The sequence below is a fragment of the Leuciscus leuciscus genome (genome assembly GCF_965113295.1).
Source record: "Leuciscus leuciscus genome assembly, chromosome: 24".
In the NCBI taxonomy this organism is placed as follows: domain Eukaryota; kingdom Metazoa; phylum Chordata; class Actinopteri; order Cypriniformes; family Leuciscidae; genus Leuciscus; species Leuciscus leuciscus.
In genome coordinates this window covers 14,627,068-14,642,056 of record NC_138723.1, presented here as the reverse complement: position 1 = coordinate 14,642,056, position 14,989 = coordinate 14,627,068, and the positions used below count along the sequence as shown (strand labels likewise).

Here is a 14,989-nt window from a genome sequence, read left to right as displayed (position 1 = left end):
CTCTCTCTCTCTCTCTCTCTCTCTCTCTCTCTATATATATATATATATAATGAACTCGCAAAACACACAATGTGATTTTTAGAGATATATTTGGTTTTAGATACAAATGACAGCTCTGAATGTAGCAAAAGTTTTTTTTTTTCTCACCTGTTGACTCTCGAACGTCCACGCGCTGTCTGGTAATGACGCATCAAGCACGTTTAGCGTGTCTGTAAAGTTTGTGGTGCTGCTGGGCTTAACGAGGGTGAGATCACTGAATTCTGACATTGGAGAGAGATAGGAGCCAAAGGACTGACTCTGAGACATCATGTCTCCTCCCAGAACCTCCACATACTTAATGGGCCCGTCAGTGTTGAGCTGGATCTGCAGGTTTCTGTTGGGGTTCTTGTATCCAGAATCAGTTCGCCTGATACAGCAGCTTGAGCCGCCTCTACTGCCTCGCGCACATTTCACCAGCAAGATGAAAAAAGTCACCAAAGACAACAAAGACACAGCGGCTAAAGAGATGATCAGGTATAAAGTTATTTTGCCGCTTTTCTTGTTGGGCTCGACTGTTTTCTCTCTATAGTCTGAAATTGGCTCATGAAACCCGTCCTCTATCAGTATATCCACTGTGACTGTGGTGGACTGGATCGGTTCTCCATTATCCTTTATCTCTATCATCAGTCTCTGAGAGGAGTCATCCTGCTCTGAAACGGCGCGTTTAGTCCTCACCTCTCCCGTATGCAAATTCACACTGAACAGTGACGCGTCCGTGGCCTCCGCGAGCCTGTAGAAGAGCCAGGCGTTATGACCCGAGTCCGCGTCCACTGCTGTTACCTTAGTAACGAGATGTCCTGCTTTAGCAGAACGGGGCATCCTCTGATGAGGGACAGACCCCATGGACATGGACGGGTAAATGACAGCAGGAGCGTTATCGTTCCGGTCCAGAATAAACACATGAACAGTGGCGTTGCTGCTCAGAGATGGAGAGCCATGATCTTTAGCCTGAACTACGATACTGATTAGTTTCATTTTCTCATAATCAAATGAGCTCATGCTGTAAATAGTTCCGTTCTCAGAATTGATATAAAAATAAGATGATGCTGGCACTTGGCTTGAACTTAAATCCAAAACTGAATAAGTGAGTAAAGCGTTTTTATCTTGGTCATTGTCAGATGCAGATACAGAAAACAATGAAACACCTGCTAAATTATTTTCCTGTATATAAACATTATATGAGGTCTGCGAGAATACCGGATGGTTGTCATTCACGTCAAGTACTTTAACATTTACAGCCTTTAACGTCTTTAAGGGTGGCACACCAGAGTCGGTCGCAACTATTTCTATGTTATATTCTGCAATTACCTCACGATCTAAAGATGAGTCTGTTACCAGTGAATAATGATTGTCAAAGGACGGTTTCAAGGTAAATGGAACCCCGGGAGATATATTAACGTTTACTCTGCCATTAACATCAGAATCTAAATCATTTACGTTAATTAAAGCTACAACTGTTCCGACAGAGGCATTTTCAGGCACAGGGCTGGGTGATGATGTTAAAATAATCTCTGGAGGGTTATCATTTTCATCAATTATGTCTATTTGAACCGACGAATGACCTACTAGTTCTGGATTCCCTTTGTCTTTAGCACTCACGTCAAATCTGTAGGATTTAGCAGATTCGTAGTCAATATTTCCTGTAACTGTAATTTCCCCTGTGTCCGTTTTCAAAGAAAAACATTTTCTCACAGGTTCGGGTGTATGTACACCTAAAAAATATTGTATCTCGCCATTGTCACCTTCGTCTAAATCCGTGGCTTTTATAGTTAACACAGTCGAACCAACGGGAGCACCTTCTCGTATGGATGCTTTGTATGCTGGCAAGTCAAATTTTGGAGCATTGTCATTACTATCCAAAACATTGATCTGTATTAAAGTAGTCCCAGATTTGGCAGGCTCGCCGCCATCTACAGCAGTTAAAATTAGTTTGTAGACAGATTGTTTCTCTCTATCCAGTGGTTTATCAACAACAAGCTCTGGTACTTTCCTACCATCCCCAAGCGTTTTCACATTTAATCGGAAACATTCATTATTGCTTAGCGAATATGATTTCAAACTATTCCTCCCTACATCCAAATCCTCTGCACTCTCAAGCGGAAATCGATCTCCCGGGGAGATGGATTCAGCTATTTCCAAAATACCGTCTGATGTGTGGAAAATCGGTGCGTTATCATTTATATCTTGTATTTCTATCTCGAATCTATGCAGTTGTAACGGATTTTCTATAATAACCTGTAATGGCAAAATGCAGCTAGCGCTTTGAGGACACAGACTTTCTCTGTTAATTCTGCTGTTCACGACCAACTCACCCTTTTCTGAATCAACGCTGAAATACTGTCTGCTGCTCTCAGAAGCTATCCGTAAATTGCGATTTGCAATAGCTGAGACATCAAGACCAAGATCTTTAGCGATATTTCCAATGACTGACCCCTCATGTAGTTCTTCTGGTATAGTATAGCGAGTCAGAGCTCCGACTGTATTCCACAAAAGAGAGACACCGAGTAGCCAAAGCGCTGCCCATTTCGATTCTCCATTCCTCCCGCGTCTCATTTTCACGATATATTTTCCCATTCCGTTAACATATTCCTCTATTATGAACAATTTAACCAAGAAAAGATCTCCATTTTGTGGTAATACAATCCACTGAAGGTGTCCGTTTTGTTGTAATCGGCTTCATAGCAGCATGTGAAGCTACCTCTCTCTGTCTTCAGCTCTCTTCATTGTTCTGCTGCTCTGACTGGGGGACATAGTAGATCACTTTGTACGTTCTGTTACGTGATTGGTGCAGAGCTCTCTCATGTCTCGCTGTCTCCCCCCTTAACTGTCACCGTCCTACCAGTGGGACGTTTGCTATTATATATTTAAAACAATTATATCATAGTCTAAACCTAAAGTAATATTGAAAAACTATATCACTTGAAAGCTTACAAACTCAAATTTTCATAGATGGGGTCTGATTTTCAATGCAAATGAAATTACAGAGGAAAAGTTATTATTTTGCATGAATCATTTCATAAGGAGACGTCTGAAATAGCGATGCACATTAAAAACAAATCATGAAAGATTGGTGGAAACCTCACTTTGTTTGTTCAGGTCTGAAAATGTTTTTAAATATTAAGAAAAAAAACTTTAGATTTTTCGTTCTCAGGTAGAAAAATGTATAAACGGCTTGGAATTTCAATTTCTACATGTGGGCGGGAATGAAACGCCCCTTTCCTCTGATTTGTCAGCCGAAGATCAAACTATTCCGTCATAAATTCTTCCTCGGTTCTTGACAAAAAATAAATAAAAATAAAATAAATAAAATAAATAAAACGAAAAAGGAGCTGTTTTCTCATTTTTCTACTCTCAATATTAAATCAAAAAACGAATGAACGAAACGTACACGGACCAGGTCATCTAGTGGAACTGTTTGGTACTGCGCCCAAACAAAATCTACTGAAAGCAATTTTTTTTGAGATATCAACCTACAATTTGGAACACAACTTGTTCAGATTTTTGCCTTTGGTTTTCTTGCAGTTTAAGAGTCAAACTATGTTTTGTAATATGTATATATGAAATATATTTTTACACTTTTCTCATAAGATTACATACTTTTTACACATTCTCATAAGATTAAACTTCTATAACTTTCTATAATTTTACTTTCAAATGTTTTTCACTTCTACGGTAATCTGCCAAGTGTCTTCTTTAAAGAAGCGACCAAACTTAAGTAATAAATATTAATTTTGACTTCAATAGAAACACACAATTTAGATGTATAAATCTATCTTCTACATCGTTCTCAGACTTATGCTTCTTTTAAGCTATTTTTAAGAACTGATGATGGGATAGATAGATAGATAGATAGATAGATAGATAGATAGATAGATAGATAGATAGATAGATAGATAGATAGATAGAATGCATACATGTACATAGATGTGAGTAACATAATGAATGTCGCTGTCCAGGTGCTGAAACATAATAGTTTCTGTCTTTGTCGCCTCCATTCTCTTAAAAACACACACTAATTTCATCATATTATAGCAAAACATTGGCATCTGCACACGTTCCACTCAAAAATATAATAAACACGTTAGGACCTGAATTGACCCAAACAACAGACAGTACTGTCAATGCTAACATTTGCAATACAGATTATGTTTTTATACTTTCTGTCTCACCTGTTGACTCTCAAACGTCCACGCGCTGTCTGGTAATGACGCATCAAGCACGTTTAGCGTGTCTGTAAAGTTTGTGGTGCTGCTGGGCTTAACGAGGGTGAGATCACTGAATTCTGACATTGGAGAGAGATAGGAGCCAAAGGACTGACTCTGAGACATCATGTCTCCTCCCAGAACCTCCACATACTTAATGGGCCCGTCAGTGTTGAGCTGGATCTGCAGGTTTCTGTTGGGGTTCTTGTATCCAGAATCAGTTCGCCTGATACAGCAGCTTGAATTTCCGATGCTACTTCTAACGCACTTCACAATCAACGTGAACAATGACAACACAGATAAAATTGACACGGTGCCCAAAGAGATGATCAAATATAAAGTGATTTTGCCGCTTTTCTTGTTGGGCTCGATCGTTTTTTCACGATAGTCTGAGATGGGTTCATGAACACCGTCCTCTATCAGTATATCCACTGTGACTGTGGTGGACTGGATCGGTTCTCCATTATCCTTTATCTCTATCATCAGTCTCTGAGAGGAGTCATCCTGCTCTGAAACAGCGCGTTTAGTCCTCACCTCTCCCGTATGTAAATTCACACTGAACAGTGACGCGTCCGTGGCCTCCGCGAGCCTGTAGAAGAGCCAGGCGTTATGACCAGAGTCCGCGTCCACTGCTGTTACCTTAGTAACGAGATGTCCTGCTTTAGCAGAACGGGGCATCCTCTGATGAGGGACAGACCCCATAGATGTGGACGGGTAAATGACAGCAGGAGCGTTATCGTTCCGATCCAGAATAAACACATGAACTGTGGTGTTACTGCTTAGAGATGGAAAGCCATTGTCTTTAGCGAGCACGATCATATGAAAGACCTTCATTTTCTCATAGTCAAAAGTGTGCATGCTAAATATACTACCATTTTCTGAGTTTATGTATACATATGAAGAGACAGGTACGTCTCGAGTATTAGTGTCGAGAACCGAATAGACAATTTTGGCATTTTCTCCCGTATCTAAATCTGATGCTGTCACTGATGCTAAAATTGATCCCGGGGCGCTGTTTTCTTTCATGTAAACCGAGTACACGCGTTCAGAGAAAACAGGAGGATTATCATTGACATCTAATATATTTACTGTAATGAGTTTGCTAGATACCAGTGGAGGTGATCCAGAGTCTGACGCTTTAAGCTCAATATCATATCTAGGAAACTTTTCTCGATCTAACTGTGAATCTGTCACTAGTGCATATTGGTTTAAAAATGTTGGCTTTAATTTAAAAGGGGTGCCTGGTGGCATGCTAAGTGTTACGTTTCCGTTTACGCCTGAATCCAAATCTTTAACATTTATTAACGCTACCATAGTCCCAGCGGGCGCATCTTCTCGCACAGGTTTGGGTGAGGAGGTGATGGTGATCTCAGGTGCATTATCATTTATATCTAAAACATTCACCTGGACTCTACAATGTCCCTCCATGATAGGCGCTCCTTTGTCTCTGGCGCGTATGTCAAATTTATATGTGGTGCTCATTTCATAGTCAAGAATCTTAGATATAGTTAATTCGCCTGAATCCGAGTCAATGGAAAATGAATGCTTTATTGTTTCTGGAGTGACAGATCCTAACGAATACTCGATTTCACTATTTACTCCATCGTCTAAGTCAAATGCTTTTACTATCTGAATGATCGTACCTGGAGCAGAGTTCTCGATCACTTTAATTTCATATAAATCTTGATCAAAAACAGGCGCATTGTCATTCGCATCCAACACTCTAACAGTAATATGAGTGGTGCCTGATCTTGCTGGATCACCTCCATCAATTCCAGTCAAAATCAGATGGTGTATGGACTGTTTTTCTCTATCAAGTGCTTTTTGTAAAACGATTTCAGGAACTTTTGTTCCGTCTTTGTCATTTTTAACATTTAAGACAAAATATTCATTTTTATTTAACGCATACGTGTGCAAAGAATTTGACCCAACATCCGCGTCTTGCGCAGGCTCTAAATGAAATCTCGCTCCGGTTAGCGTGGCCTCTGATACATCAATATTTTTTGTGTCTGAAAGGAAACTCGGAGAATTGTCGTTTATATCTTGGATATCAACTTCGACACGATAAAACTGGAGTGGATCCTCGATTATGACTTGTAATGGTAACACACAGCTCGCGCTTTGTCCGCACAGGGTTTCTCTGTCTATTACTTCATTGACAAGCAGCTCGCCATTCCGCAAATTCAGACTGAAATATTGCTTACCAGACTCAGATGTTATCCGTAATTTACGATTAGATATTTCAGATACATCCAAACCGAGATCTTTTGCTACATTTCCAACAATGGATCCCTCCTTCAGTTCCTCCGGTATTGTATAACGAAGCTGTGCGTCTGTCTCGCTCCACAAAACAGCGAAACACAACAGCCACAGCGCCTGCCAGAACAAAATTCTCCTTTGTATTTGAGTCCTCATTTCCAAACACGATAAATGATCGTTGATACCAGTATCCTGACATACATCTTACGCGTGTAAGCCGTCACAAAAATATTGTGACATTTTAAAATGTATACAACTCCAAGTTATATTCCGCTGTTAAATAAATTGCAGCGAGTGCAGTGCATTTTGTCTCAGGTCTCTGCGTAATGGTTTCCAGCATTATGTCAGAGGGAGGGAGTAGATCCCTTTGTGCAGTGCAGCCTCACTATTGGACAAGGGCTCACCAGTCACAACACGAATCAGTCTTAAAGAGGCAGAGCAAAGCCACGCGCAACACCCATACAGACAATATACAGTTCATGTTTAGCTCACTTTACATGGAAACGACGATCCCCACCCCCATTTACTCGTTTTTAAAAACGGGATACATTTTGAATAATACATTACAATTGCAGTTTTCTAGTACTCTTTAAGGAGATGCTGCAGAAAAACACATGGACGCTCAAATATGAATAGGAATATCGCTTTAAAGTATTACTCTATAACCACAATTTCCATAATCCAAAACAAACAAACAAATAAACTCATAAATAACATTGTTTTTGCATCAAAACTATTACTAGTTTTGATGAAAACAAAGTGCTATTTATTGTGGATTTCTAAAATGGTTAGAATAACCTGTGTCTGTACATGATCAAATCAATAACGCCATATATATATACTGTATATATATATATATATATATATATATATATATATATACACACACACAGAAAATGTATACAAATATACAAAATTTCACGCGCTCACCTGTTGGCTCTCGAACGTCCACGCGCTGTCTGGTAAAGACGCATCAAGCACGTTTAGCGTGTCTGTAAAGTTTGTGGTGCTGCTGGGCTTAACGAGGGTGAGATCACTGAATTCTGACATTGGAGAGAGATAGGAGCCAAAGGACTGACTCTGAGACATCATGTCTCCTCCCAGAACCTCCACATACTTAATGGGCCCGTCAGTGTTGAGCTGGATCTGCAGGTTTCTGTTGGGGTTCTTGTATCCAGAATCAGTTCGCCTGATACAGCAGCTTGAACTTCCGATGCTACTTCTAACGCACTTCACAATCAACGTGAACAATGACAACACAGATAAAATTGACACGGTGCCCAAAGAGATGATCAAATATAAAGTGATTTTGCCGCTTTTCTTGTTGGGCTCGATCGTTTTTTCACGATAGTCTGAGATGGGTTCATGAACACCGTCCTCTATCAGTATATCCACTGTGACTGTTGTGGACTGGATCGGTTCTCCATTATCCTTTATCTCTATCATCAGTCTCTGAGAGGAGTCATCCTGCTCTGAAACAGCGCGTTTAGTCCTCACCTCTCCCGTATGTAAATTCACACTGAACAGTGACGCGTCCGTGGCCTCCGCGAGCCTGTAGAAGAGCCAGGCGTTATGACCCGAGTCCGCGTCCACTGCTGTTACCTTAGTAACGAGATGTCCTGCTTTAGCAGAACGGGACATCCTCTGATGAGGGACAGACCCCATGGATGTGGACGGGTAAATGACAGCAGGAGCGTTATCGTTCCGGTCCAGAATAAACACATGAACTGTGGCGTTACTGCTCAGAGATGGAGAGCCATGATCTTTAGCGAGCACGATCATATTAAAGACCTTCATTTTCTCATAGTCAAAAGAGTGCATGCTAAATATACTACCATTTTCTGAGTTGATGTATACATATGAAGAGACAGGTACGTCTCGAGTATTAGTGTCGAGAACCGAATAGACAATTTTGGCATTTTCTCCCGTATCTAAATCTGATGCTGTCACTGATGCTAAAATTGATCCCGGGGCGCTGTTTTCTTTCATGTAAACCGAGTACACGCGTTCAGAGAAAACAGGAGGATTATCATTGACATCTAATATATTTACTGTAATGAGTTTGCTAGATACCAGTGGAGGTGATCCAGAGTCTGACGCTTTAAGCTCAATATCATATCTAGGAAACTTTTCTCGATCTAACTGTGAATCTGTCACTAGTGCGTAATGGTTTAAAAATGTTGGCTTTAATTTAAAAGGGGTGCCTGGTGACATGCTAAGTGTTACGTTTTCGTTTACGCCTGAATCCAAATCTTTAACATTTATTAACGCAACCATAGTCCCAGCGGGCACATCTTCTCGCACAGGTTTGGGTGAGGAGGTGATGGTGATCTCAGGTGCATTATCATTCACATCTAAAACATTCACCTGGACTGAACAATGTCCCTCCATTGCAAGTGACCCTTTGTCTCTTGCGCGTATGTCAATTTTATATGAGGTGCTGATTTCATAATCAAGATTTTTGGAAATGACTAATTCGCCTGTCACAGGATTAATAGCAAACACATTTTGAATTATTTCAGGTGTATGTGCCGCAAAGGAATACTCAACCTCACCGTTTATACCATCATCCAAGTCAATAGCTTTTACTGTAAGTATCATTGTACCCGCGACTGTGCTCTCCATTACTTTAACCTCATATAAGTCGTGTTCAAATATTGGAGCATTATCATTTGCGTCAAGAATTTTTACAGTAATCTGGGTGGTACCTGACCTCGCTGGATCACCTCCATCAATACCTGTCAAAATTAGATGGTGCACAGAATTTTTTTCTCTATCCACAAATTTCTCTAAGACTATTTCTGGAACTTTTGTTCCGTCTTTTTCGTTTTTTATGTGCATAACAAAATGTTCATTTTTATTAAGCGCATACGTGCGCAAGGAGTTCGTTCCAACGTCAGGATCTTGAGCAGGTTCCAAACGAAACCTCGCTCCAGTTAGCGTTGACTCTGGTACCTCAATTGTGTTTATTTCCGACAAGAATATTGGAGAGTTGTCGTTAATATCTTGAATGTCCACCTCGACACGATAAAACTGGAGTGGATCCTCGATTATGACTTGTAATGGTAACACACAGCTCGCGCTTTGTCCGCACAGGGTTTCTCTGTCTATTACTTCATTAACAAGCAGCTCGCCATTCCGCAAATTCAGACTGAAATATTGCTTACCAGACTCAGATGTTATCCGTAATTTACGATTAGATATTTCAGATACATCCAAACCGAGATCTTTAGCTACATTTCCAACAATGGATCCCTCCTTCAGCTCCTCCGGTATTGTATAACGAAGCTGTGCGTCTGTCTCGCTCCACAAAACAGCGAAACACAACAGCCACAGCGCCTGCCAGAACAAAATTCTCCTTTGTATTTGAGTCCTCATTTCCAAACACGATAAATTATCGTTGATACCAGTATCCTGACATACATCTTACGCGTGTAAGCCGTCACAAAAATAATGTGACATTTTAAAATGTATAGAAAAGGTTATATTCCGCTCTTAAATAAATTGCAGCGAGTGCAGTGCATTTTGTCTCAGGTCTGTGCGTAATGGTTTTCAGCATTATGTCAGAGGGAGGGAGTAGATCCCTTTGTGCAGTGCAGTCCCACTATTGGACAAGGGCTCACCAGTCACAACACGAATCAATCTTAAAGAGGCAGAGCAAAGCCACGCGCAACACACATACAGACAATATACAGTTCATGTTTAACTCACTTTAAATTGAAACGTCGATTATGTTTCCAATTAGTTGTTTCAAACGCAATTACAGATAATTAGAATATTTAGAAATAAAGTGCAGAACATAAATCTGTATTTAAAAAAAGAACAATGTGCATTTACTTTTAAATTGTAATTAGATATAGGTTTAGCAGGCAGAATGATGATACATGAGTCAATGTGTTATCAAGGGAAGTGAATGTAAACTTTAAGTTGTCATAGCACAAATTATAAAATAATTTGCCCCACTACTGGGTAAGATGCCCTCCAATGGTCAATTGGGACTTCTGTGAACATTTCAAAAATGTAGTTAGCATTAATGTACCTGCAATTCCCTGATAAAAAAAACACCAAATTTATATTTAACATAAGTGGTCACTATTTTCCAGAGACACAACATTAGTTTAATTAACCTCAAAACTGTTTTTAAAATCTCACAAATGTGGATATATCCGATGAAATGACATAACCAAAAAGAGCGTAGCCATTTAAACGTGTTGATATGAGATGTTGTGCCATCTATGGCCAAGAGAAAAAAAATGTGTGATGTGGGTCATCTTGCCCAATGGGGCCATCTTACCCTACTATAGATGCTGCTGAAAACGTCGGTGCTCAAACATGTAACACACGTACGCACAAGTATGAGAGCAGAGATCATTTTGAAAGTAAAACCCATAATCATAACAAACACTGTATTTTCATCAGAGCTATTAAAACTACAAAGCACCAGTAATCTAGTTTTGATGCAAATACACTGTTACTTTGTGATTATAAAAGTGGTTAGAATAATTATTTTCACATAATGAATAACGCTATACAATATAAATATTCATACATATAGCATAATATTCAAAATATAATTTAAACAATTTCACGCGCTCACCTGTTGGCTCTCGAACGTCCACGCGCTGTCTGGTAATGACGCATCAAGCACGTTTAGCGTGTCTGTAAAGTTTGTGGTGCTGCTGGGCTTAACGAGGGTGAGATCACTGAATTCTGACATTGGAGAGAGATAGGAGCCAAAGGACTGACTCTGAGACATCATGTCTCCTCCCAGAACCTCCACATACTTAATGGGCCCGTCAGTGTTGAGCTGGATCTGCAGGTTTCTGTTGGGGTTCTTGTATCCAGAATCAGTTCGCCTGATACAGCAGCTTGAGCCGCCTCTACTGCCTCGCGCACATTTCACCAGTAAGATGAAAAATGTCATCAGACACAACAAGGACACAGAAGCCAACGAGATGATCAGATATAAAGTTATTTTACCACTTTTCTTCCTGGGCTCGACTGTTTTCTCTCTATAGTCTGAAATTGGCTCATGAAACCCGTCCTCTATCAGTATATCCACTGTGACTGTGGTGGACTGGATCGGTTCTCCATTATCCTTTATCTCTATCATCAGTCTCTGAGAGGAGTCATCCTGCTCTGAAACGGCGCGTTTAGTCCTCACCTCTCCCGTATGTAAATTCACACTGAACAGTGACGCGTCCGTGGCCTCCGCGAGCCTGTAGAAGAGCCAGGCGTTATGACCCGAGTCCGCGTCCACTGCTGTCACCTTAGTAACGAGATGTCCTGCTTTAGCAGAACGGGGCATCCTCTGATGAGGGACAGACCCCATGGATGTGGACGGGTAAATGACAGCAGGAGCGTTATCGTTCCGGTCCGAAATAAACACATGAACAGTGGCGTTGCTGCTCAGAGATGGAGAGCCATGATCTTTAGCCTGAACGAGGATCTGAAACACTTTGATTTTCTCGTAGTCAAATGACTGCATGCTAAATATGCTGCCGTTTTCTGAGTTTATGTAGATATAAGAAGATGCAGGCACGTCTTGAACTTTAGAGTCCAAAACAGAGTAGGAGATTTTAGCATTTTCGCCCAAGTCTGGGTCATTGGCGGAGACTGAGCACAATATTGAGTCATGAGCGCTGTTTTCTTTCGCGTAAACCGTATAAGACTTCTCAGAAAACATTGGAGGGTTGTCATTTACGTCTGAAATACCGATTGTGACTGCTTTCCCACTAGATAGTGGTGGCGAACCTGCATCAACAGCGTTTAATTCAATTTTATATTCAGAGTAAGTTTCTCTATCTAGAGGACCGTTAGTAACTAGTGCGTAATGATTGGAAACTGTAGGGCTCAATCTAAACGGTGTCCCAGGAGCCAACGTAAGTTTCACTTTCCCGTTATCTCCTAAATCTGCATCTTTTGTACTAATTAATGAAACGACTGTGCCATTTGGGGAATTCTCAGGAATTGGACTTGAGAGTGAAGTTATAATTATGTCAGGTGCGTTGTCATTTACGTCATTAACCTTTATCTTTACACGGCAGTGACCCTCCATTTGAGGATTTCCTTTGTCCTTTGCAACTATATCAAATGTATGTAAGCTTGCTTTTTCATGGTCCAAATGTTCTTTAAGTGTTATGGCACCCGATTGTTGGTTAATATTAAACAATGCTGTATCTGATGTTTGGTCTGCAAAAAAATACTCAATCTCTCCATTTGAGCCATCATCCAGATCGATAGCCTTTACTCTTAAAATTTCTTTATTGCTTGATTCGTTTTCATCAACAACAGTCTCATAGAAAGGCTTTTCAAATTCAGGAGCATTGTCATTAATATCTAAAACTACAACAGTGATCTCACATGTGCCCGTGCGCACTGGATTCCCTCCGTCAGCTGCCGTTAATATTAGTTTATGAACAGCCTGTTTTTCTCGGTCAAGAGGTTGCTTGAGTACTAGTTCTGGAATTTTGACAGCATCTTGAGTTTTCACGTTTAAAACAAAATTATCATTTATACTCAGACTGTATGATTTTAAAGAATTGGACTGTACATCTGAGTCAATAGCGCTCTCTAAGAGGAATTTTGCTCCTGAATTAATAGATTCTGGAATGTTCAGTATACGCTCATTGGATTTAAAATTGGGCGTGTTGTCATTAATATCTTGTACTTCAATCTCAACTCGATGCATCTGAAGAGGATTTTCTAAAACGGCTTGAAGAGGCAAAACACACGGGACATTGTATCCACATAAACCCTCTCTATCAATTCTCTCATTCACTATAAGATCACCCTTTTCCACAACCAAAGCGAAATACTGCTTACCAGTCTCAGATGCTATTTGTAGTTTACGATCTATAATCTTAGACTCATCCAAACCTAGATCTTTAGCGATATTTCCGACCACAGATCCTTCTCTTAGCTCTTCTGGAATTGTGTATCGAATCTGCGCCTCTATTGTACTCCAAGGAAGAATAAAGACACAGCACCACCAAATTCTCCTCAAAAACAAAAGAGATTCCATCATCTCCTGCTCCAAGCTTTTGACGATTTATCCAAGTTTTCTCAAGGTTTCAAAATATTTGCAACAGTTACATAATCCCAAACAATATATTGATGGCATATTCCTTTTTAGTGTAAGAGGTCCTTTTGATAAAAACGAGTAATTCATGCGTTCTCTGTGCTCAAGCTCAGAAAGATGCCACAGCCGTGGGAGGGAGTGGATCTCTTTGTCCAAGTCTGCACCTCATTGGTCGACTGTGCATTTATCTTGAACCAATCCAGTCATTTAAATATCTTAAAGGGGTAGTACGAGTGAGGAACAGGCAAAGTGAGTCAGAGGAGAGAAACAAGAATCTAGAAGCAAGAAATTAAAGTATAATATGAAATAATTATAATAATAATACTATGAAATAATTATTATAATAATATGCTATAACAATAAATATTAATAACAATAATAATAACAATTAAACTAATAATGTGCTATTTTTATTCATGCTATTTTTATTAGTGTTATTGTTGTTATTTTTTATCAGTATTATTATCCTCTATTGTGTGTGTGTGTGTGTGTGTGTGCGTTGTATCCACTTTATTTAAATATAGCTTCAGTTATCTTAAACAGAAAGAATATGAACGTGTGCCGTCATGTGGCGACAGAGAGAAGCACAGCCGTACATGTCTATCGTTTGAGCGGTGCGTGCATTGCAGTGTGTGTGGAAGTTATTGCTGGAGGCGCGTAAGAATTTTACATTGTAACCAGATCAATTATCAGACGTATTTACATTTCAGTTATAATTATCGCCTTTAAAAACAATGAAATTATATATATATTCCATGATCCTCTTGCAACAAAGGACTCAACCAAGAGCAGGGGGAGACAGCAAGCAGCCAGAGTGAAGAGAGCGTTTCAGCACCACGCGGGTGGACAGCGCCACACAGGCGGCCTGTTCCAGCAGCTACACTCATGTGTTCAGAAGGAAGGAATATATATTCCCATGCGTTCCATCTCGGTCAATCCAGACTGTTTGTCTTTTTATCTTCGCGAACATACTTACATGCCACAGCAGGAATAGTTCTTAAAAGTATCTTAACGTCGTTCAGAAGCAGTAGAAAACATTGAGACTTATTTTCCCCAGGAAAAATTCACAGAAACGTCTTGCGCAAGCCACTCACTTACCTGGATATGTGCATTTGAAAATCTTCTTTTCCTTTTTTCTACCTTGCGTAACAGCATCAAGTTACAGAAACATTGATCGTCTATTAATACCTTGTCTTGTGCACTGACAGTAGCGGACTTTGTACTATGAGAGTTGTTATTGTGTTTCTATGAGTGTGTGGAATCAAAATGGCAATACACATCTGCCTAACCTATGGAGCAAATAGATTTGGGTACAGTGGGGTTAAAAGCGTCCTTAAGGAATATTTTTTCTCTTATCATTGTGTATGACAATCAAAATGTTGCTTTTTTTAAATGGAGCAATATAATT

General features: G+C 40.0%; 4 protein-coding genes across 4 annotated transcripts in view; all 4 read right to left on the bottom strand.

Moving 5' to 3' along the window:
* LOC309488896 (uncharacterized protein) overlaps positions 1-14,989 on the bottom strand; it is a 173,628-nt gene that overhangs the window by 36,616 nt on the left and 122,023 nt on the right. The gene's annotated exons all lie outside the window — the stretch shown is intronic.
* Positions 64-2,592, bottom strand: LOC309488842 (protocadherin gamma-C5-like; the record flags this gene model as incomplete). Its single annotated transcript, XM_082157258.1, has 1 exon — positions 64-2,592. One exon carries the CDS (start codon positions 2,590-2,592, stop codon positions 97-99), a length of 2,496 nt encoding a protein of 831 aa, XP_082013384.1. The 3' UTR covers positions 64-96.
* Positions 7,419-9,879, bottom strand: LOC309489406 (protocadherin gamma-C5-like; the record flags this gene model as incomplete). Its single annotated transcript, XM_082158183.1, has 1 exon — positions 7,419-9,879. Exon 1 carries the CDS (start codon positions 9,876-9,878, stop codon positions 7,419-7,421), a length of 2,460 nt encoding a protein of 819 aa, XP_082014309.1. The 5' UTR covers position 9,879.
* LOC309489409 (protocadherin gamma-C5-like) lies at positions 11,084-13,844 on the bottom strand. The gene has a single exon (XM_082158186.1). The coding sequence runs from the start codon at positions 13,525-13,527 to the stop codon at positions 11,086-11,088; it is 2,442 nt and encodes an 813-aa protein (XP_082014312.1). The 5' UTR covers positions 13,528-13,844; the 3' UTR covers positions 11,084-11,085.